Source organism: Astatotilapia calliptera, chromosome 9 (assembly GCF_964374335.1).
Source record: "Astatotilapia calliptera chromosome 9, fAstCal68.1, whole genome shotgun sequence".
Classification (NCBI taxonomy): domain Eukaryota; kingdom Metazoa; phylum Chordata; class Actinopteri; order Cichliformes; family Cichlidae; genus Astatotilapia; species Astatotilapia calliptera.
In genome coordinates this window covers 3366776-3390000 of record NC_137430.1, presented here as the reverse complement: position 1 = coordinate 3390000, position 23225 = coordinate 3366776, and the positions used below count along the sequence as shown (strand labels likewise).

At 45.4% G+C, this 23225-nt stretch overlaps 1 protein-coding gene across 13 annotated transcripts in view; it reads left to right on the top strand.

The window, feature by feature from the left end:
• LOC113029844 (uncharacterized) overlaps positions 1-23225 on the top strand; it is a 121082-nt gene that overhangs the window by 31655 nt on the left and 66202 nt on the right. For 8 of the 13 annotated variants that reach the window (XM_080306309.1, XM_080306311.1, XM_080306316.1 and 5 more), the window contains exons 2-3: positions 5085-5273; positions 12087-12143. In XM_080306309.1, coding sequence (XP_080162435.1) covers positions 5085-5273; positions 12087-12143 — 246 coding nt within the window. Of the gene's footprint in view, positions 1-4883; positions 4985-5084; positions 5274-12086; positions 12144-23225 lie in introns of those variants that run through there. The other 5 variants (XM_080306314.1, XM_080306310.1, XM_080306322.1 and 2 more) reach the window with 2 other exon arrangements.

Here is a 23225-nt window from a genome sequence, read left to right as displayed (position 1 = left end):
GCTCCTCCCACAGTGACTGCACAGCCAGCCCACTGTGCACTCGTCCACTCGTCTGCGATTGGTCCCAGCTTAAAAACATGTTTAAAACTTCATAAACATTTGAAACTGTCTCCACTTTTCTAACTTCTTATGTGGCCCAGTGGCATTCAGCTACCTGAGATAACAATAAGTCTGTTTATGGTTTCATTCCACGGGAGCAGGTGTGTCAACATTCTTCATTCTTCAGTTCACACGAGGTCCAGGACTGAACGCTGTGCACAGAGTGCAGGTACCATTACAGCTCCGTGCAGTGAAGGAAACAGCAAATCCACTCGTGTTTACAGGCAGTAATCAGGATATGTGCATGGCTGGGTCAGCAGTTAACAGTTATCAGTATTTAGCAGCATCTCCTACGCTCTGTTCCAGTGTGTGATTCATACACCTCAGCAGCCTCCAGTGAGGTCAGCGTTTCCCCTTACACTGTGACCATGTGACCTCACATAATCATAGGTCTACACTGTGGTATTGTAGGGGAATTAAGCTACCCCGCAGTTGTTTTACAGCCACGTTGACCTTGTGCGCTGAATAGCTCCGCATGCTCCTCCCAAACCCTTAAAGCAGTGGAGTAAGTGTAGCTGCAGGCGGGCGACTGTTGACACCATAACTGCAGAGTTTCAGCTTTGCTGCCTGCTCGTATTAAAGTCTCCTAAACGCTGAAAGAAGCTCACAGCCGCACATGTACTGTGTCTTATTCTGGGACTGAAGATGAGCTTAACAGGGAACTGATCTCATGCTTTGTGTGTCACAAGCTCAAGCTCTCAGTTTTCTCATCTTTTTTTTGTCATATTACACTAGTGGACGGGCATTGGTCTTTTCACATAGCTGAGTAATTATAGCTGCTCTGAGCTGAGCTGCAGTGTGCTGCAGGTGGGACGTGGAAGCAGCAACCAAACCGTGTGTTTTTTCTGACTCGAGCTGCGACATGTTTCCTTGTAGATTATGTGATTGAGGATTTTACGGTCGGGGTAATGATTCACAGAGGACAAACGTCTTGCTGTAAACTCAAATCCAGATTGTTGCTCAATGATTAACCACGGAAGCTGAAATCAGACCGTGCAGTAAGAAGATTTCCTCAGATAGACCGTCTTTAGGTGACTCTGGGTGAGCGAGTATTCCCCTGCCTGCCTGAGGATTAATCCAGCATGACATTATGTTGTGTTGTCATATATTGAAGCAGAAGGAGAAAAAATTGCTGGGGATTCTGTGGGATTAGAGTTTACGTGTTATGTCATCAGTCACTCTGACAGTGGCTATAATGCTCGACTCTTGGCGAGGCCGAGCTTGTGGTTCTTTCACTCACCTGTGCATAAGCAGAGCTCTCCCTCTACAGCACAACACAGTGTTATTGGGATCATCTTGTTGTTTGAGTGGAAATAACTGCTTCACCAGTTAACTTATGTCACCAACAAGTCATCAGGGTGGTTAACCTGCCCGGTGTAGCCTTGGTTGCTTCAGATCAGCTTTGCTGTCAGTAAAGTGTGTCATTGGCTACACGGAGCGGCTACTATCTGCATTCTGGACACAGATGTTTTCAGAGATGAGCGCCTCTCGCTGCTTCCTCTGACATTCTCTGCGTGATCAGACGAGCTGTCTCGGTGGTCGTGGGCAGCGTCGTCCTGTTTCATGCTGAAGAACAATTTCAAACCAGTTTCAGCATCTCCATCCATCCTGATCAGAGTCACGCGGCTGGAGCCGATCCCAGCTGTCACGGGGCGTGAGGAAGGGTACGCCCAGTTTGTCGGACACAGCGAGGCAATTTCAAATCCCCAATCAACCTAACCCACTGACTGTCTTTGGACTGTGGGAGGAGTTTGCACAGACTTTCATACAGTCAGACTGTATGAAAGAGACCATAAAGGTTAAACGTGTGTGTTTGAGGTCAACTGAAAAGTCTCGTATTTCCTCGTCTAGAAATCATAAAGCCTCAAAGCCTTGCAGACCTACAATAAACAGCACCTGAAAAGCTGGTGTGTCCTTTGACCTTTGACCTCCCTGCTCTTATATCTGGCCTTCCTCCTCCTCACCTTCAGATAACCCTCACAGACGGGGCATTAATAGAAAGCCCAGGATGTCCTCTTGTTGTTACAGCAGGATACACGTGATGCTATAGATTGGATAAATGATGCTCGGTGTGGAGGTCTCAAACTCATTTCCTCAGGAGGGTAAACAGCAGTCGAGCTGATGCTGTGTCTACTTTGAAGAAAGAACAATGTTATGAGGAAATAATAATAATGGATACTTTATTGATCCCCATGGGGAAATTACTTGTTTTTCTCTGCATTTGACCCATTCACTCAGTGAAGCAGTGGGTAGCCCACTAAGCAGGCGCCCGGGGAGCAGTGTGTAGGGACGGTACCTTGCTCAGGGGTACCTCAGGGTAGCCGTTAAGTGGATTCGAACCGCCGACCTTCCGATCATGGGGCGACCACTTTACCTACTGAGCTATCCCTGCCCCTATGAAAAATGAAAGTCGTTGCCTCGTTCCTGCTTCCTTGGAGCTGCTCATGTTCCTCGTGTTGCTGCTAGATTGGCCTTTGTGTTCATGTCAGGCTGTATTATTGTTTATATTCAGTAGAGGAGTGTGGAAGCAGACTGTGAGGAGGCTTAACCTTCACCTCAGCTGACACACACAGGCTTACAGCACAGACTGTATATAAAAGAGACTTAGCAAGACACACACACACTCAAGCATATGTTGGCAGACAACACAATAGAAGCTGCCCTTTCCATGGATTTCCTTCCTTTGTTGAATCCAGATTATTTCCGAGTGGCCGCACCAGAGTTGTCAGCAGCAGGAGGTGAAAACAGCAGCTCAACTCCAGCTCGGGGACATTTGCTCAGGTCAAAAAGCCCCAAAATCTTATGAGTTTTTAATCCCAGGGTGGTATTCTGTCCCACTGCAGGAGCTGGGCTAATGAAAAGCCTGTCCTCCTGTGGTTATGTGGAAATGGAAGCAGTTGAAGGCCAGGCAGGCAGCAAACAAAGACGTACGGTATCTCATCCTGCAGTGAATCCAATGACATTGTAGGCTGGGTGGCACAGATCACTCGGCTAACCGTGCAGCTGGTGCAAATGACACACTGTATACTAAACACACAGATGATGTGGGGTTAAATATGGAAACTGGGGCTTTGAGGTGGAGGCAGCAGCGTGTTTGCGACACACCCTGGTCTGTGCCGGGGACTCGTACTGCTGCTGGTGCAGATGAATACGCCTGTGAGAGTTTGTTTACGCTCCCAAACGTGAAAGCTGCTTGTCATTCATGACGGTCGCAGTTTAAGCCGCGATCACGTTTTCTGTGTTTCTCGCTGATTGTGCGAGGACGTCTTTTTTCAACAGGCACCACATGTTGCTTCTGTAAATATAAAAATATCAGACGTCACATGTCAGGCTGTGCTTCAGCTCCAGCTCCTGCTGTTTAGTTCTTAAATACCCCGAGTATGGCGGGTCGAGCGTGCTGAGGCACAGACAAAGGTACTCGCGTGAATGCGCGTGTGAATGGATGAATCAGGCTTTTATAAGGAAGCACCCACCTTACCTTCAGTCAAAACTTTGAGTCTGTCGAATCTCTCAGTAACCTTGAGATGAACCTGTACCCACCAGTATGTGAAAATATAAGAACCCCAAATGAGTCTAAAGAGTGCAAGAGAATTGTTCCTAATTGTCATTAAAGGCTGCCAAACTACAAATCAACAGTTCTTCTACCCAGTTATGTGACTGGCAGCGTTTCTGGGGAGGATACCTGTACCTGCTCTTTGTGCAGTCAATAAGAAGATCATCCAGTAGATGGGGCTAGAGAGTTGAGTTGCTGCTGGCTTGCTGTGTTTGCACTGCAGATGTGTTGCATGCATGGACTAATGATATTTATTCATGTGTGGATACGAGTTTAGTTAGCACACCCAACGTAGAACATATATTAAGTCAATGCAGGCTGGATGTTGTAACGCCCTCGACCCTGACCGTGGACCCAGTGTTTTGGACACAGTGGACCTGATGATGAGAGTGTGGAGACAGATTAATGTGTCTGAGCAGCAGAGAAAGGCTGGCTGCTTCTGTGGCCAAGATAATCTGGCATTATAGCTGGAAGATGACACAGCAGGACTCTGCAGATTCCCAAGGTGCCCATTGGTCAGCTGAACTCATGTGTAGGCACAGACTGTGCTTCTGTCTGGTTCCAGCTCGTCTGTTTCATTCAAACACCCTGATCTCGTTTGAAACTCCGCCCCCTTGTGGCAGATGGAGTTTTTATCAGTGGAAAAGTTTTCTTCTGTGTAGTTTCCCTTCGAGCACAGGAGCGGTCAGGTTTAGTCCTTGCTGGTGGTAGACTTTAGCAGGGGGAATGCCAGCTAACGCAGGTCTTTTGGCTACGCCTGTCCTACCTCAGGATACAAATCTGAAGCCCAGTTCAGTTCACGCCAAATGTTTTTCCTCTGATCACACCAAACAAGCATGACTTCCTGAGTAAATGATCCAGTGGGCTGGAACTGAGTTTTTCTAACTTCCTTTGACCACTTCTCCTATCATTTCCATTTTTCACTTTCTTCCTCTTTCTGTCCGCTCGTTTTGTCTTCATATACCTGCAGAGGTTTGCAGACAAAATCCAGGATTCAGGACTCCGTGTTTGTAAATTAACCTGCAGGTGGGACTAGTAATCCCGGTGCTTCCCTTAATCACCACATTTAAAGAAGAGTGTTTTAAAGGTGCAAAGCTAGAGTGATGACATCATGCTTATGAGTGTGCCAGGACTGTGTTTTACAAACAGGTTAGCAGCTCAGCTCGTAGCCTGAGCTGCAGGCAGTGACGAGCTGCTCGGGGCAATGATCCCATGTCTAATTACACCCGAGCATCTTTACTGATCACATAATGCTGATAAACCTGTCATAGTTGGTTGGATGGTTCAAGCTGCAGATACAAATCTGCTGGAAGTAAAAGGCCGATTGACTTGGTGATGATCTTCACTTTAGATGAAATTATGTTTCAAGTGAATCTGTACCAGGAAAAAAACACAGGGACTCTTGTTTATTCGTGCGTCTTTCTGTCTGCAGCCATGGCGGAGTTAGACTTGAGTCTGAGCGATGCGCTGACGGACAGCGTTCCCCAGCCCGGCCCGGAGAACATGGTGCACCGGGACTTTGTGGCTGAGCTGGAGGCGGAGCACTTTGACGATAAGGTCGGAGAGACGGTGGGAAAGACGGACTACATCCCGCTGCTGGACAACGATGACACCAGGGCAGGTGAGATGAACGTGATGTCGTCAGTATCGTATGGGCAAACACATGCAGGGGAACAGCATGTTCATCTGGATCCATCGATCTAAACGCAGCATTCATTCTTCTTTTTACCTCCTAAGAAAAATATCTTTCACGTAGCTTCTGATTAGCAGCTGGTTAAGAAGGATTCCTGCTGTCACAGTGTGCACTGTGGGTTTGTCAGGGGGATGCTGTGGCTAGCAAGACGGATGATGTCTGCAGCGCTGAGGCAAACTGCTCAATAACGCTCTGTAGTTTGGTTACTTCAACTCATATTTGATGCATTGTTGATAAAATCATTAGAGGTGGACCAAGAATAGATGAAAGAAACGACAGATCAGCCGATATTCTTCATAAATATTCTGAAAAGATTTAGCAGCTGTAAACAAAGTACAATAATGAAACAGTAATACAGCGTACAGTTATACTCCTCTGCCCATAGACTATAACACTGTGTAACATTAAAGCAGAGAGGGTGTGCCTTTGACCTGAACTCCAGCTGCTCCTGTATGACTGATGGATGCAGGCGCTGCTGCACGCTGGCTGCCATCTTGGATCTGCTCGGGTGTCGTTCACCCACAGGGCAGACAGTAGCCGGAAGATACGCAGAGCAGCAGTCAGTGCTTTGAACATTTGGCTGGTAAAATGTGGGGATGACACAGGAAACTGTATTTTTATTGTGAGCTGTCAGTAAATGCTCTGAGTGTGTCAGGGAGGAAGTGAGACAGCTGGGTAGAAGTATGCAGAAGAAGAAGAAGAAGAAGAAGAAGAAGTGTCCTTGAGCAACTTGCTTGGCTCCAGAAAGCTTCTAAAATAAGTGTGGCACATGTGATCAGATGCCTTTGGGTCATTAGCCGCGGGCGACGTGTTGAAGCTCCTGGGTGCGGTGCATTTGTTGTCGTGAGGAGTTTCACGTTACCCTTCGGCTGAGTTTGAGTTTGCAGGAATCAGAAGGAATTCCAAAGTTCGAGGACAAATGGCAGCAGCTCCGAGACAAACACCACAGCTTTATTAGAATAAGTAAGCTGTCAAGAGCTGCCAGTGTTGTTTCCTGTCAGAGCTTTAAGAAAGCAGTAAGTGAATATCAGCTGTTGTCCCAAACTGACCTCTGTGGCGAGACGACATTAAGCTGCTGTCTGCAGTTTGAACTGTGGCTGAGAAGGATGCAAAAGTACACGATCTAATAAAGAGGTCAGCTCCAGTGCTGACAAACAGTAGATGGATCGAATAAAAAAGAAGTGACGGTTAGCCGAGAATGACTCAGCTCTCGGGCCTGTTTTGGTTAGCCAGACACTTCGGTCAGACAGTCAGACTGTGTGTGGGCACTCGTCAGTGACAGCCGGCTGCAGGACGGGCCGTGGGTGGCGTTGCCAGTGATCAACTGTGGCACGCTGTGTGCATTTGGACAAACGCACACATGCTGACACGCCGAGTGCCAAACAGCAGGGCGAGGCAGTCCGCGAGTCATTGTCCTCTGTCAGCATGACAGGGAGATGGAGGTGGCGTACATTTGTTGTTGTTTTCCCCCCTCTGTGAGTTATTGTTTCAGAGCCCCGGTGCTCCAGTAATGTGCAGTGCTGCACTCGTGCATTTCATCCGTCGTATTCGACTTTTATCTGTATGTTTTTGTGCACGCCTCTCCTTTCCGTGCTCGGTGGTTGAATGCATCAGCGCGTGTTTATGTACGTACGGCATGCACCGGTTTGCATCCTGCTGTTTACGTGCCCTTGCTTGCGTCGTTGTGATAGAAATCATGCCAGCGCTGCATCGTTTAGCACGATTAGTCGAGTAAGACTTGCATCTTTATGAAAAACTGAATATTTCTGGGCGTGAAAAACCTCCCATGTGCACAGCTGACCAATCAGACCATTACAAAGTGGCGAAGAAGAACAGAGCTATGGGGCATTTATTCACAAGTTGTTATTATTAAAGTTTAGATAAATATGAGCTTAGTGTGAATAGAAGGGCAACAATAAAACAAATAATACACAGTTATGAGTAACTTCAAAAACATAAGACTTGAAAAGCCAAAATAAAATGATAAAAAATGTCTGTAAAGCTGAAGAAGCAGATTTAAAGTTTATCTTTGTAGATAAAGACTTCCAGCTGCTCCCAGGCCCTCCAGCAGGCGCTCTCAGGCCCTCCAGCAGGCGCTCTCAGGCCCTCCAGCAGGCGCTCTCAGGCCCTCCAGCAGGCGCTCCCAGGCCCTCCAGCAGGCGCTCCCAGGCCCTCCAGCAGGCGCTTCCAGCGGTTTAGGAACAGATAAAAGCTACTTAGGCCGTTTGGAAAAGCTAAACTCCCCAGGACGGGATGTTTTCCACAGTTGTCCTTTTTTCACATGTAACAAGCAGCAGGAAGTCGTCTCCACCAGGCACGTTCTTACCTCTGGAAATCACCCCTTTGGTTTTGTGGGCAAGCTGTCTGCACAGCGCTCGGTGGGGGCAGCACATGGCGTGACTTCGCATGGTGTGAATTCACCAGAATACCTGCGCTATTTGTACCTGGGCACAATCTGACTGCATCTGACATTTGCACTCTCACACGCACCTCTGTGGGGTGATTTGCAGAAAGGTTCGGAGCTTTGTGAACAAGCTACAATGAAAACAAAGTGGAGAAAGCACCATGATGCCACTGTGGAATTTAGAAGGATTTCCATTTGTTTCCCATACCTGCCAGTCTTGTGGAAAATAAACGGTTCCTGTTATTTAGCATTAATTTTAGTACGTGACTAAGCCTAGTCTTGATTTGGATCGGCAGTTATTTCTTTGCTGTAACACTGCTTCTTGTCAATAAGTCTTTACTGTTTATAAAAGGCGCCACGTTTGTAAGGAAAATGCTTCTGTGGGTTGAGCAGCAGAGTTGAGTGTGTGGGTTGCATCCATGAAAAACTTGCCAGATCTTCTCTGCCAATGCAACAGCTTATTCTGCTATTGATGGTTGCAGCATCGTCATGTAGAGGGAAGTCAGAGACAGGCTGTGAAGCTGGTGCCCCAACAAGACAACCCTGTCAGTACTTATGCACATAGTCTGCTACAGATTAGCAGGACGATATGGTCAGCAGCTACCTACTGACCCTACAGCACACGGTCAGTCTCCAGTCTCACACGTCTGCTGGGACGCCTGCCCTTCACCATCAGACCATTTGTGCTGCTGTCAGCAACGCATGCACTGGAACCTGAACGTGTGGAGGAACGTGATGCTCATTGCAACAGCTTTTGATGGAGGCCGTGCGATGGTGTGGGCCAGCATCTCCCACTAAAGCAATGTTGGAGGCAATCTCAGTGCAGAGATCTGAAGATTATGCAAGCAGCAGCAGTCCCATATCTCCAGAGTCTGGGACTGAACTCTGTCCATACAGATGACAGCACTCGCCCCCACAGTTTAACAGACACTACCTCCAGTTCACGAGTGCAGAGGGTGGAGCGTCTTGCCTGCAGATCTGAAACTCAACCCAGCTGAACACTTGTGGAATTAGCTTGAGCCAGACTGACCGACGCAGCCACACTGGCTGACGACCCCACAGCAGTGTGTGACCTGCAGGAGGAGGCGGTGCCAGGCTGTTGGGGCTGCGTATGCTTCTTCCACATCCTGTTCCGGCTCCTCTTAGAAATTCTCAGTTTGTCTTGTTTTGTCAGATTTCGATTGTCCGATTCAATAAACGACAGCAGTCAACAGCAAACTAAGACGTTTGACGTAGCAGAGAAGATGTGGAAAGTTTTGGGTACAGCCCACAAATTCACTTTCCTTACAAATGTGTCACCATTTAAAGAGAAATCAACAGTATGTCATTTACAGCTGAGAGGAATCATTGGAACACACCAGTAATGGACCAAACACACGTTTCCTTCCTTGTTGCTTCCTGAGTGCTAAGTTAGGGCTGCTCAATTAATCGAATTTTAATCTCGATTACGATCTGGGCTTTCAACGATCATTAAAAATGACTGAGCCGATTATTAGCCCCTCCCTTGTGCTTTACTCTCGCGCTGCTCTGTGTGGCAAATCGAGCGCACCTCTCTGCGTTTTGAACACGCGTCACAACAATTAAGAGCAGCGGTCTCCAACCTTTTCATGCCCGACAATATTTTCATGGACCGGCCTTTAAGGTGTCGCGGATAAATACAACAAAATGAAACTAGTACCGGTACCGAAAAAAAGAAGGTTTATTCATAACTAGAGATGGACCGATCCGATATTACGTATCGGTATCGGTCCGATACTGACCTAAATTACTGGATCGGATATCGGAGAAAAATAAAAAATGTAATCCGATCCATTAAATATCACGAAAGCACCTCACAAAACTTGCAACACGCCGTAACTCACCTCAGAACGTTAGCACGTCGGAGCAGTATGCATCACGTGATAGAGCGGCTGTGGCATGCGGGACCTGTCGGTGGTCTGGATAGCATGTGGAGCTTCGCTAGCAACCCGGCATTTCATCTCTGACAAAGTTATCCCCGAGAGAAGTAAAGCAAGTGTGTAAGTCCATCTCTGAATGTTTGTAAAGCATTCCTGCATTAAGCTTAACAAACAATATATGGAGCGACTGCCTCTTCTGGCTGCTACTTCAATCATGAAACTGCTTAACGATCAGCTGATCGGCTTTTCTGTCGCGAGTCCGTCTCTCTTGTTTGTTTTTGGTCCACTTTGCACCAGAAAGAGGAAACCAGCGGCTGAACAACAGCAGCACGTTTAAGCTTGATAAGCTGTTGTTAGAATTTATTTATTATTACTTTCTACTCGAGGATCTTTTTCTACGTAGCTGACGCTGGTAACTGTGCAGGGGCGCATCTAGCAAAGTTTAGCCAGGGGGGCCGATAGGGCATTAACAGGGAAAAGGGGGCACAAAGACATACTTTTCTTTCTTATTCTCATTTAAAATGTCTAGCTTTTAATAAATAATTATCTGACACCCAAAGTTTTAATTTGATGTAAAATGAATAGAAGTCAATTACTGTATATAGTAACTATTAAGTCTAATATATACCCTAGTAAGCTATAGTACTTTTTCCTTTGGGAAGGTACCATCTGTGCAGTCTGCAATTTTGTTGAAGAAAGATGTTGAATCTATTTAATATTTCTTGAAAAATAATTGATTTCTGTGCATTTTTTTTTCACACTGCATCAAATTAAGGTTGATTACGTCGATTAAGCATCATGAGGTGGAGCGTGAGGGGTGGTTCCCTATTTTTTATTTATTTATTTTTGTTGTTGCTGGGAGTTGGAACCCTATTAGTTAGGTTGCTTAATATTTACGCTAAGTACTCTTTAAAATACCAGAATAGGGAGGATGGTGTAGGTTTAAGTTTATTAGATTGATCAGTATTGCTGAACTATGAAATATTTTTTTTGTATACAGGTATAACAGAATAGCTTTAGTGTAGTTGTTGTTTTAAACTTGAGTATGAACTTATACAAAATGCAGCAAAATATTAAAAAACAACAGTTTTGTTGATTAAAAACCATTATATCGGATTCATATCGGTATCGGCAGATATCCAAATTTATGATATCGGTATCGGACATAAAAAAGTGGCATCGTGCCATCTCTATTCATAACCACATGAAAAGACCCAGGAAAACCGAGTTAACGATAAAAACGATAACAAAATAACGCTGAACACCGATTAAAAACCCTGAAAACCAGACATTTCACACCTGAGCCTCAACTCTCGTGGCCCGGTACCTAACAACTCACGGACCGGTACCGGTCCGAGGCCCGGGGGTTGGGGACCGCTGATTAAGAGGACCCGAGGGAAGCTCGGAAAGCTGAGCAGAAGTTATTTGGAGAGGAGAGTGACTGCTGTTGATTGAAAAGAGAGGTAAAAAACCTTCAGTGGTGTGGAAACATTATGGGCTCAGTCAGACGTGGATCAAGTAGACACAGTGTGTAAACTTTGCTACAGTGTAGCTGCACCACAGAGCAACACTGCAAAGTTCACTAAACACAGATGTTTACATTTATCATTGATTTGTTACATTGCAAACATTTGCACTGTTATCAGTGTTTGCACTATTTTAGATTATTTTTGACAATCTTTAAAGTCATTATTCAACACATTGTTATTGTTAAATAAATATCGTCAAATAATCGAGATCTCAATATCAGTGAAAATAATCGTGATTATCATTTTGTCATAATCGAGCAGCCCTAGCTAAGTTAGCACAGAAGAGTGCTGTATCAGCACCTTTATGGTGAAACCCGTTGACACTATTGATACCATGAGGCCAGACTGAGGTCGGCGGTGCCTCAATGCTTTCTGTCCTCATACTGCTCATTCCTGAGACATTATTAAGAGTGTTTGGTCAGTCTCGTCACAACACATTCATGTCGTTAGTGTTTTAGTTACTTGTGTAAAAGTGTGTCTGAAGTTCACATTTCTCAAACAAAGGTCAATAATTCATAAGTCACATGTCACACAGCATCACTCCTTCAGCATCCTCCCCTGACACCAGCCGATATATGCGTCTCGTCGCCTGCCCCTGCCTGACCGTAACTGCCCTTTGTGGTATTAGCAAGCACAGCCCCAGGCAGGCAGAAGACAAACACGCACCTCAAGTGAACAACAGCCATATCCAGATGCCCTTTAAAAAGCCAGTAAAGACAGGGTCAGTGGTTTCCATTCGATTGCCGACTCGGTGTGTCGTATGTCCGCCGTGCAGCGCAGCGCCGTGCAGAGCAGCGCCGTGCAGCGCAGCGCCGTGCAGTTTGATTTCCTCTCAGGTCAAACCATTAGCACTCTGATGGATCGTAATGTCTTTGCTTGTTTTCGTGTTTGTGTGTGCGTGTGTGTGCAGACGCGGGTACTGCAATGGAGAATGGAAAGCAGGAAGCTCGTGGGGTGCAAAAGCCTGGTAAGACATGTCCCACAATCGCCTGTCCTGCTGGTCTGTTTGCAAAGGCCAGCTGGTCGTCGCCATCCACCCATCATGGCCTCTTGACCTTTACTTGCCTGTCGAGCTTCATTTCATCCATCTGGAGCTTCACGTTCATTGGTTGTGTGTACCTGTTTGTGTGTGGGATGTTTGGGGCTTTTTAAAATCTGCAGGATGCTCAAACTGAGCAGAAAACGAGTTTAACGTTGGAAAAAAGACAGAAAAAGTAGTAAAGACTTGCTTTTCTGTTTAACATCAGACTGTATGTATTTGCATGACAGCGAGTCTTAAGTGGCTACAGGAAGTTGTCAGATTGTTGCGCTGATAATCAGCAGGGATCCTTGCAATGCTGGGAGAGACCGTCAGCTGCACACTGTGTGCTCAGCAGTCCTGTTGCATACGATCGGAATAAATTGATCTCACATTTGAAGTATTAAGCAGCAGAGATGAGGAACGCATACAGAGCGTCTAATGAACTATCGGATCTCTCTCTGGCTGTCTGCTCAAACACGAATAGACCAATGAGAGGAGTGTTTGTTGTGTGTGGGTGTGTGCTCCATTTGGAAATCAGAGCATCTGTTTTTTTCTCTCTTTTAAACTTTCCTTTCCAGTAGTCTGAGTAGTCTTTGTTCCCACCTCCCAACCTTAAGTAGCCCATACACACTTCTGTTCCTCTGTTCGCTGTTTTTGGTCGCGATGCTGATGATCCATAAAGTGCTGCTCTGCATGGCTTTGCTGGAGAAAGGATTATGCATGGGTATGTAAGTGATTGTGTATCGTGTCCCTCACTGGCAAAGCCCAGTTCCCACTGCTGCCTCTATCAGCACAGTGTGAAGGGTTGCATCCCTGCATCTTCTACACTCACAGGGAAAATATGGTGGTGGTGGGTGGAGGAGGTCTGTTCTCGACCAATCAGACTCCAAGAGGAGGTATTTGCAGGGTCTCCAGCCTACTGCCGATTCACTTCCTCTTCACAGTAAATGACACAGATGCAGGTTTAAGCTCTGTCCTCGCCGGCTCATCTATATCTGCCAGTTATTTCCTGATGAAAGCATGCCCTGCTTTATTATCTGTTTCACTCTAAAAGGAATAACAGTGAACAAAATGATGCATTTGTATAGCGCTTTACTTAGTCCCTATGGACGCCAACGCTTTACACCACATTCAGTCATCCACCCATCCACACACACATCCACACACTGGTGATGGCAGCTACATTGTAGCCACCCTGGGGCGCACTGACAGAGGCGAGGCTGCCGGACACTGGCGCCCCCGGGCCCTCTGACCACCACCAGCAGGCAAACATAATGTGGATTTAAAAGACTTGAGACTAGTAATCATAAACTAACCTAGAAATGGAGTAGTGCATTCCTTTGGTTAAAATCATAGTCTCGTTCTCATTTAATACAAATATTCGTCCACATAAATATTATGCATGTGTTGATCTCTAAAAGCCTCTGAACTGCACGGTGTCCACAGACTGGTGGAGCATCAACAGCAAACATTACAGTCACACATCTCTGAAAGCAATCTGTTGGTATCTCCAGTTTTTGTCCTTTTTCTTTTTTTGCTGATCCGAGAATTGATCCGATCCGTGACTTAAAAGCGTGATCCCAACCGAACCGTGAGAGATTTGATCCCTTGCACCACTAGTAGCCGCAAACTCCACTGGTGCAGCTTTGCAAACATCTTTTGCAGATTTAGTTTTCCAAGAGCTTCTTTGTCTACTCCTTGGTCTTTCTGTCGTCTTGGCTGCAGCAGGTCTGAACGGTGAGTTTGGGCTTTTGATGGAAAAAAGGCACCACGGTAAATCGAGTGGCTCTTTTAATCTATAACACAAGCAAACAAGAACCAAAGGAAGCACTTCCAGTAGTCAGTCTCATGCAGTGAACGTTCAGTTTACAATCAGCCGCCCTGCGAGTCGAACCGATGCTGATTCACATCCCGTGTAGGATCCACTGAGATGAAGTCACGGTGAGGATGGATGCTGATGACAGTGGGAGGAAGCGGTCTGCATGTAAATAAGTCCATAGTAACTGTCTGCATGCACGGGCAACTTGTGTTACCGTGGTGTTTGCATGCATTTGTTTCTAATAAAAAGGTGGCTGATTTCGCACACTGCATCTGTACTGAGATCAGCAGGAGCACAGTTTAGGCTGATAAACCTGTTCTCTTCCTGCTTTGGTAAACACAGCATCAGCCTCATCAGGCACAGTGGTTCCATCCATCACTGTTATTGCAGCAGTCCCCAAGGTAAGGACGCAGGCGGTATAAGTGGTAACTGGGTCAGAGGATTGAGAGCATACGCTGAATCCTGACAGTGCAAATGCAGATGTGTGTGCGCAGAGATGCTGCATGATGCTTCTGCATGATGCTTCTGCATGGCACACAAACTCAGCTGTAGGATGTCGTTTATCTTTTCATGTCCAGTAATGAGTTGAGGACGAGATGTTTTCTCATTGTTGATTTTGTGACATCTTTACTAACCTGGTTTCTTCCCTTTTCCTCCTTATCCCTTCCTGTTTATCCTCCTTCTTTTCTCCCTGTTTTGTGATATTTACACTCTTCTTTGTTGTTCTATATTCTTCTTTCTGTTTTATTGTTTCTTTTCTGCAATGTCTTTTTTACACTTTTCCTTCTTACTGCTCCCATGATGCTTCTTTTATCCTACGCCCCTGTTTTTCATCCTTTCCCAATCCCCACGCTTCAGAGGACTAGAACCCGCCTCCATCGCCATGCTGACTGTCAGCCCGCTGTGCTTCTGCTTCTGTGCACCTCCTCCCTTCTCCCCGTACCACACACACACACACACACACACACACACACACACACACACACACACAGTCCTATCCACTGCTCCTTGATCCAGCATGAAGGAGAAAGTCTGAGGTTGTGGACAAGACCTCACATCAGCTTCACTCATCACACACACACACACACACACACACACACACACACACACACACACACACACTGACTTCAGCACACGCTGTTCCTCCAAATAACGTGTTGCTACACTGTGACTCACTCTGGGTACATCAGCGCTGTTTCTGGACGTATGCACGGTCACACGTTTCCTTCTTCAGTTCCTGTTTGACCTCAATGGTTTTCCACTGTTTCCTTTCGAACACTATTTTTTTCCCTTTGCAAATCAGCCACATTTGTCCATTATTAATAAAGTCCTGTCCTATTCATGTCAGTTTCCCAGATGTAGAAGCCTAAAGTCACATGAACAAAGTCGTGGCCCCGTGTGGATTTATGTTCGTGTCCTCACACACTCAAACACCATCCAGGCATGAACCCTTTCAGAGCTGCCTGTGCTGCAAGGCTGATCTGTCAACACCCAGCATCCAAAACACACACACACACACACACACACACACACACACACACACACACACACACACACACACACACACACACGAGGTATTTGTGTATTGAAACCCTACAGAACTATTTATTCTTTTTTCCGGTTGTCCCTTCCTCCTGATGTGATCTAATGGGCCTCTCCACCATCCTTAGTAAACCAAATGTGTAGGTATGCCTAAACCGAACTGTCACTGATGTGAACGATGTCAGTGAGACGCAGTTCTGTCTTTTATTCTTTTTCACTGAAGGATGGAAAGTTTGGTTTGTAGCTCTGAAAGCTTTCATTTCAATTCTTTTTAATTGCTGTTTCAAAAACGTACGTCTTGTTAAATCTTCTTAGAGCTGTTCCTGTGTTTGTTGGGTCTGTGGCTGCGATCATCACGTATGCCATCAGTTCCTTCGGACGAACATTTTAGTTTGTCCAAACTGGTGATACGTTCCTGGTAGCCACGAGTTAACACGGACCTGCCGCCCACAGCTGTTCATTATTTACAGCTGAGTATGCACGGTGGCTTTCTATCACACAGCTCTGACTGGTGGCCAACATTCACCTGCTGCGGCCCTGCTTTTGCGTCTCTTGCCTATAAATGAACAGCATATCTCTGTGATGCATTAAAGCTGGATACAGACCCAACAACAGTTCAGTGCAGCTTTCACTATGAGTTCAGTCATGTATGTTACCTGTTAACATTTTAGATGCAGGGATTGTTCAACTGTGTGCCACAAAGGTTTAGCCTGTTTCCTGTCAGTTGTTGTCATGGCATCGATCTGCGTGTCCTTTTTAGAGACTCTCTTTGTTGTCTGCCTTTGCCAATAAACAGAAATATTAACACACACTCACCTGCCTTGAGTTCTCTTTCTTCTAACCACACGGCTCTAAACCTCTGACTGCTTTCTATTTCTGTCTCTCACAGCCTTTGATATTAGCTGCAATGTTTCGTTCCTTTTCCAGATATTCCTCTATCGTAGCAGCTTTCTAAGAGAACAACATGCTTAATAATCCTGCAGCCTTTGGAGGCGGCGGCGTTTCCTAACGTAACGCTGGGAGATTAGCGTGTGCCACCGTGGAATGATTTTCCGGTGCTTCTTAGAGCTGAAGCCTATTTCTTTATTACGCTTCTTTTTCCTTTGTGCAACAGATTAAATGTGCACAATGTAAAAAATGGAAAGAGGTTTTCCAGCTATATCCGGTTTTTGTCTTTTTTATTTGGAGTAACAGCTCATGTGCTTTTTCTACAGCTTTCCATCATCCTCAGCTGAACTGCAGAAAAATGTGCCAAACAACCAAACTGGTCACTTTTGGCAGGAATGGACATTAAGCTTATTTTTTACGAGTACATTTGGGTTGACAAGCTGCCATCACAACAAATTACCATCAAACAAGTGTGCAGAAGAGCGAGCATGGAGTTTGTGTCGGAGGTTCATGGTGGGATTAATCCTCCTTACATGGAGCAGGTTGAGTCAGGTGCAGGTTGAGTTGATTTCAGCTTTTATGGCAAGACTTTGGCAACACGCCGCTCGAACGCTTTCTGTCAGAATGTTCAACACAGGGAGGAAAATGTATTATTTTTAGATAATTCGACTTACTTTAAGAAATGTTTGTGGAATATTAAAACTGTTGATGAAGGAAACCCGTCTGAACACTGTAGCATCATCAAAAACCTCGTCACGGTTCAGATGTTTTTATTAAAGTCCGTTCTGCAAACCTAACGCTCACCTGAGCCGGGCTGTGAGGTCACCGCACTAACAGTGATCACGGATGGCACGGCGGAGGTCTGCGTCAGGCAGTCACAGTAGTGCTGAGATGAGGTGGAGGCGGGCCAGAGGGCGGAGGAGCCTGAGCACGGGCACCATGTTCAACACCCAAATTACATTAAGGAAAAGTATTGTGTGAGCTGAAGTTGTGGGATTTGGTTTCCCATCTTTCACACTGTGGGAATCATGTTTCCATGGAGCAGCAGATTCCTGTAGCCTCACGTTCTCATTCAGAGAGTTCCCACCTTCCCCACGGCTTCTTTTTCCCCTGATCAGAGACATTAAGGTCATGAAGAACCTGTCTGCACTTATCGAACCGGCTGCTACTATGAACCAAACTAGTTTATCTGAGTCGTGCCATGAACACTGATATTCCGAGGAACGTTGTCAGTGTTAATGTCAGAGATGAGCACCTCCCTTTGGTTTGTGCGCTCAGGCTTTTTTTAAAAGGTAAAGTTACATTTCAGCTCGCAGAAACATGAAGAACAGGGTTCTGATTTCTTTTTCTATCGATCTATGAATTTCTAGTTAACATCTAGTTCATACCAAGAAAAATTAACTAATCCAAATGAACCCTATGAGGTGTCCATTGGCTTAGACCGGGCAGCGACTTCCTGGGTCCAAATGTATTCTGCTGGGCGCTCTGCCTCTTTCGCTTTAGGTTTAATCCTTCATCTCTTGAGCCTGAATGTGCAGCCATGAAACATGGACGAATACGAAATATTTGGCTGGTAACCAGCCACCAGACAAAGTACAGACATTCTGTACTTAAGTACAATAGTGTAAGTATAAATACTACTGTTGAAAAAATACTCCAGTAAAGTAGTGATTCAGTTAAAAAGTAGAGACTCTGAAATGTACTCAAAGTAATAAAGTAAGAGTAGCTCTTTGGAGGACGTTTCTATTGTGCACAGCTAACTGAGCCTCGTGCTGTATTAACGTAATGATCAAATAATAGCAGTAGATGGGATCCAAACTTTAGTCTCACTTAGAAGAAAAGAAGGAAAATAATAATAATTTACATGTAAGCTTGAAACGTCCAGTTTCTCGAACCCCACTGAGCATCCTTCGGTTAGCCTCTCTCCTGTCCTGTCTCAGCTGCACCTTTAGCTGCAACACACTGTGAGACAAACTGCACACAAACAGTTTGTGTGTTTGTGGAGCTGATAGAAACCCTGCATTTGCATTACCTGCCACTTAAAGTGATCACTCCCTTTTGCAATTCCGGACACCTGCAGTTGTTGATGTGACGTCCTCTGGTGGTTAATACACGAACAGTGCACGTGTTACTGTTCAGGCTCAAATGGGTGTGATGTTTGCAGGCCGTGCAGTGACAGGAAATAATAACGTTCCTCACATGTTGAACCAAAAGAAACAAGCCTGTTTTGAAAATATGAGGAGTAGAAAGTACAGATTTGTGTTTAAAAATGTAGGGAGTAAAAGTAAGAAACTACTCAAGTACAACTTCCCAGTTCTGCCAGCTGCATACATAAAACAGACCCCAACCAATCACAGCAGATGGCCCCGCCCCTCCCTGAGCCTGCTTCTGCTGGGGGTTTCTTCCTGTTAAAAAGGAGTTTTTCGTTCCCACTGTCGCCAAAGTGCTGCTCATAGGGGGTCATATGATTGTTGGGTTTTCTCTATATGTGTGTTATTGTAGGTCGACCTTAGAGTATAAAGCGCATTGCGGCGACTGTTGTTGCCATGGTCAAGATGACAGGTCCGTGTTTCGATGTGTTTTTATTGAATTAAGTTTATGACAATCCATCAGTCTTTTCTAAGACATAATTACCCCGTGATCAATGTGAGTTATGAGTACAATATTCTTTTTTCTGTTGAATAACTTACAAAAAATGGCTGACTGCACCTTTAAAGTGTGTTTTAAAGGGCTGAGTGAAGGCGAAGAGCTGAAGACTTTAGTCATATATGTTTTATATAGCATCACACAGTAAAGACATACAGTACCATAAACTCAAGTCCTCTCCTGATAATGTTTGGAGTTCTGTTTGTTCAGACTTTAGACTAAAAGGCTAAAAATAGAAGATTTTATTGCTGTCAGTCTGCTGCACAAACCTGACGTCTTATTTTCTTGATTTCCTCATTTGTTGTGGCTGATCTGTGACCAAGATGACCAAAAACATTGGAGTATTTGACAAATCTGCCAGCTGTCTGAAGCCTCAGCAGCCACACCGGCCTGGTTTCAGTTATGTCACATACGGTTCATGCGATCGAAGCACCATAACTTCACACTTGTAGCTGAGCACATATTTGGGCGACTTGACTTTCTCACATCCTGATTTTACTTGAAGTGATTTGGTAGAAATGCTAAATCTTTCCTTAAAATATTCATGATGTGACTTTAATCCCCAAGCTGGGAAAAAACCCTAATTCCTCCCTCTGTGAAGCTTTCTGTCTCCACCGTCTGTGCGTGACGACCTCTTATATTAGGTGTGTGTATGCGTTTGTGCAACCCTGCATGGATGCATGTGTGTTTGTACGCCACCACACCCACTCTTCTTGAGTGTGGAGATCTGAGTGTGGCGTTATGTGGGAAATGCTCTGGGAGGGTAGCAACAACTTGTGCTCTCCACTGCACTTTGAAGCGTGCACCCGTTCATCTGTTGCTTTGACAGGTTTGAGAAATCCCTGCTGGTTGGAGCTGAACGCCCCCCCGCCCGCTCGGCTTAGTACAGCCGGTTGTGATGCGTAACAGCGAGGCGTGCACGATTGCAAATATGAGCAAAGAAAAGAAAGAAAGAAGTCAGAAATCCCTCAGAGGTCATTCATCTCCTTAGTCCTGACAACAGAAACCAACAATCACTGATGTGAAGAAGATCAGGGAATGTTTCTCATTCCAAAGCTTGTTTTCAGGCTGAGACGAGGAGGTGAGGGGGAGACAGTGACATCACAGGGGTCACAGAGTGGGAGAACGTATGGAGGGAGGAAGGATCCACTGACAGCTACAGTATGTATATGGGCGTTTGTGTTTTAAAGATGTCTGCAGGTCCCACACACACACACTCGCGCTACAGAGACGTCACGTCAAACACACCTTGCCCCTCTCCTGCCTGTCAGTGCACATCACTCTCACACGCTGCATTAGTCTCATCACTGCATTAGCTGTCCACGGCCTGGTTCCCTCCAGGACCTCGACCTCCTCCCCTCACAGGTCTGTTAGATTTTTGTATTAGTGCAGCTTCATCGTTACATCTGTGTTGTAGTGTTTCACACAGGAAAGATCTGCGGGAACAGTTCGAGATGAATACATGTAAGCTAACAGGGTGTACTTCAGGCCACGCCCACCTTCAGAGACGGTGACTGCAGGAGATATAAAAGCAGATTCAGTATCCAGAGGACCACTAGAGTACCATATGGTTATTTCTGGACAGCGTCCATGACTTTAGAGGGACTGCTGGCTCTCCTAATCCTTTCTCAGGATATGTGATGTCCTCCCTTATCTTTCTTGTTCTGTTTTCGCTCACATTTTTACCCTGTAAAGCAAAGTTTTAAACAGCAATGAAATGCAGCTTCCACACCTCGACATAAACTCCATTTAGTACAAAGTTCGGGGAGGACGGTTCCAGGAACGGTGGATAGAAATTTACTTGGATTCAAACTGATTCCAACTACATGATTAATGCGGTGGCGTGGCTGAATCAACAAGACACCGTCGATGTTTGTCAGGGGCGAACGGCAGTCTGTCCCCTCGATGAACCGTCACTGAGCGCCCGTGGTCCTGCAGCAGCCCTGACCCGGCCGCTTCATGCTTCCTATCACAGCTCAGAGAGGCTCAGGAGCAGGCAGAGGAGGAGGTCAGCTGGAGGACAGCAGCCTCGCCTGCCAGCTCCACCCAGATTAGACCCTTTTGGTAAAGCAGAGTGTGGTTGCTGTAAGCTGCTGTCCTCACATATTTAACTATGTTTGTGTTTTGCTGCATTGTCATTCGGGATGTTCCACTCATTTTAAAACCATCTGATCTCTGTGCCTGACATGCACTCACAGCACGTCCTCTGATTGTCGCCAAATTAACGACTCTTTTGCTCGATAACTTTTCACAGCCCTTCGTAGAACTGCTTCACAGTCGTGGGTCTTTCTGCGTCAGAGCACTTCACATGAGAGAAACTTCTTTGTCATCATTTTATCTTAGAAATCACACCAGTTGCAAGCTGTCTTGTCTAAACAGTGAAGGATTCCTAAAGATCCCAAGTAGGCCATGGCCTCATTCTTAGAGAGCACGCTCTGTACTTTTTCACTATTATAGGAAGTTCACGACGGATCTGTGCAGGCTTTGTGATTTACTGCACTTTTGTTTTCTTAATGTAAGCTTGCTTTACACAAAAATAAGTTTTTCCCCCCGGGTAAGATCCTGTGCTGACTGTTGTTCACAGCTGTCCCATCCACCAGTCTCTCATACCTACTTGACAATACTGTAAAGGCCAGAGCATGTTTACAGTATTGTTTAAAGCTCCACTGTATTTAGCAGGTTGGAGTCTTTGCTGTGACCCTGTCGTTGTACTGATGCTGTGGAAATGTTTATTGTGATGCTGTGTTGTTTTGACCTGACAAGCCCATTGTCCTGGTCAGGCCTGGTACAGAGTCCCTCTATCTGGCAGAGCAGCAGAAACATCACAGTTGCTTCTTTGACACTGTGTTGCAGCCTTTCATGTCCATGTAGTTTAGTGACCCCGTTCTTTACCTACGATGTCTCTTATTTTATTTTGGGTGCGGTTCTGGTCCCTAATTGTGGTTACGTAAGAATTCATCTTTTTCTGAATGGGAGCTGAGACAGATTACGTGCTGGACAAAGGAGTCAGCTGACGATTAGCAGCAAATACATCACAGTCCTGCAGGGTTTGAGATGTGTTTACCTTGCAGCAGTGTAATACCAGATCAGAGTTAACATGCAGGTAACTGTTACCTGGCTAAAAGTACAGCAACATGGAACAATACATGGAAAAGAAACAGAAATGGGAATAACCTTTGTACAGTATTTTTTTTCAAGATGGCTAAAAATTGAAATCCTGAATCAGCTAAACTGAGTCTGATTGCTGATACTTCACAGATTCATTTGTAATTGTAAGCAGAGCCTGTTCAAAGGTGATTGGTCAATAGGTGAACTACTAATCAGCTATCTGATTGTTCAGTCTGACGTCACTAGCCGTGTCTGGGCCTAAACTCCGCTGCAGGTCCATATATCAAACGATCACTGTGGCATTACTGAGAGTTAAAAACTGTCTAAAGTCTTTCATCTTTAATAAAATGATCAGCGTTCTGCTCTACCAGGTGTAACAATTGAGTTTAACATCCAGGCATCCATGAAAACGGAATTTATGACATTTAACGGAGTTAGAAGTTAGCAGGAAGTTAGCTCGCTAGCTTCTATCTAAGTACAACATAGCATGTCCTGACTGCGGGGCTTTGGAAACAAATTAAAACGTACAGCTCTGTTATCACTTCCAACATAAATGAAGACAGAAAACTAAACAGCAGTGACGTTTGTAGGGTTACTGAAGTTGGGCTAGCTGGTATATAATGATGTGCTACGTGACCGCTAGCGACACAGCTATGTTAGCATAATATAAACAAGCTAACTTTTTTTCCACTGGATAAAAGTTAACGTGAGTGTTCTCGGTGGTCAGGAACAAATGTAATCGCATGGCAGGATGCTGTAAAAGGACCAAACTTCAGCCAGGAGAACAACTGAGATAATCCATCCACAATACGAGGTTAGTCATTCATATACTGCTGCATGGGCTGGGCTGTAGTTACATCCTAAGGTTTTAAAAACTGAGCTTAAATAAATGATTAGCGGTAATAAAAGCCGAGGGAGGTCAACAGGGATCACTGACTGTTTTAGGAGCTTTTTGAGATCAAATAGAAGAAAATACATAGCATTAAACATGTTAACAACATAAAAGCCATATTAAACGCAGACTA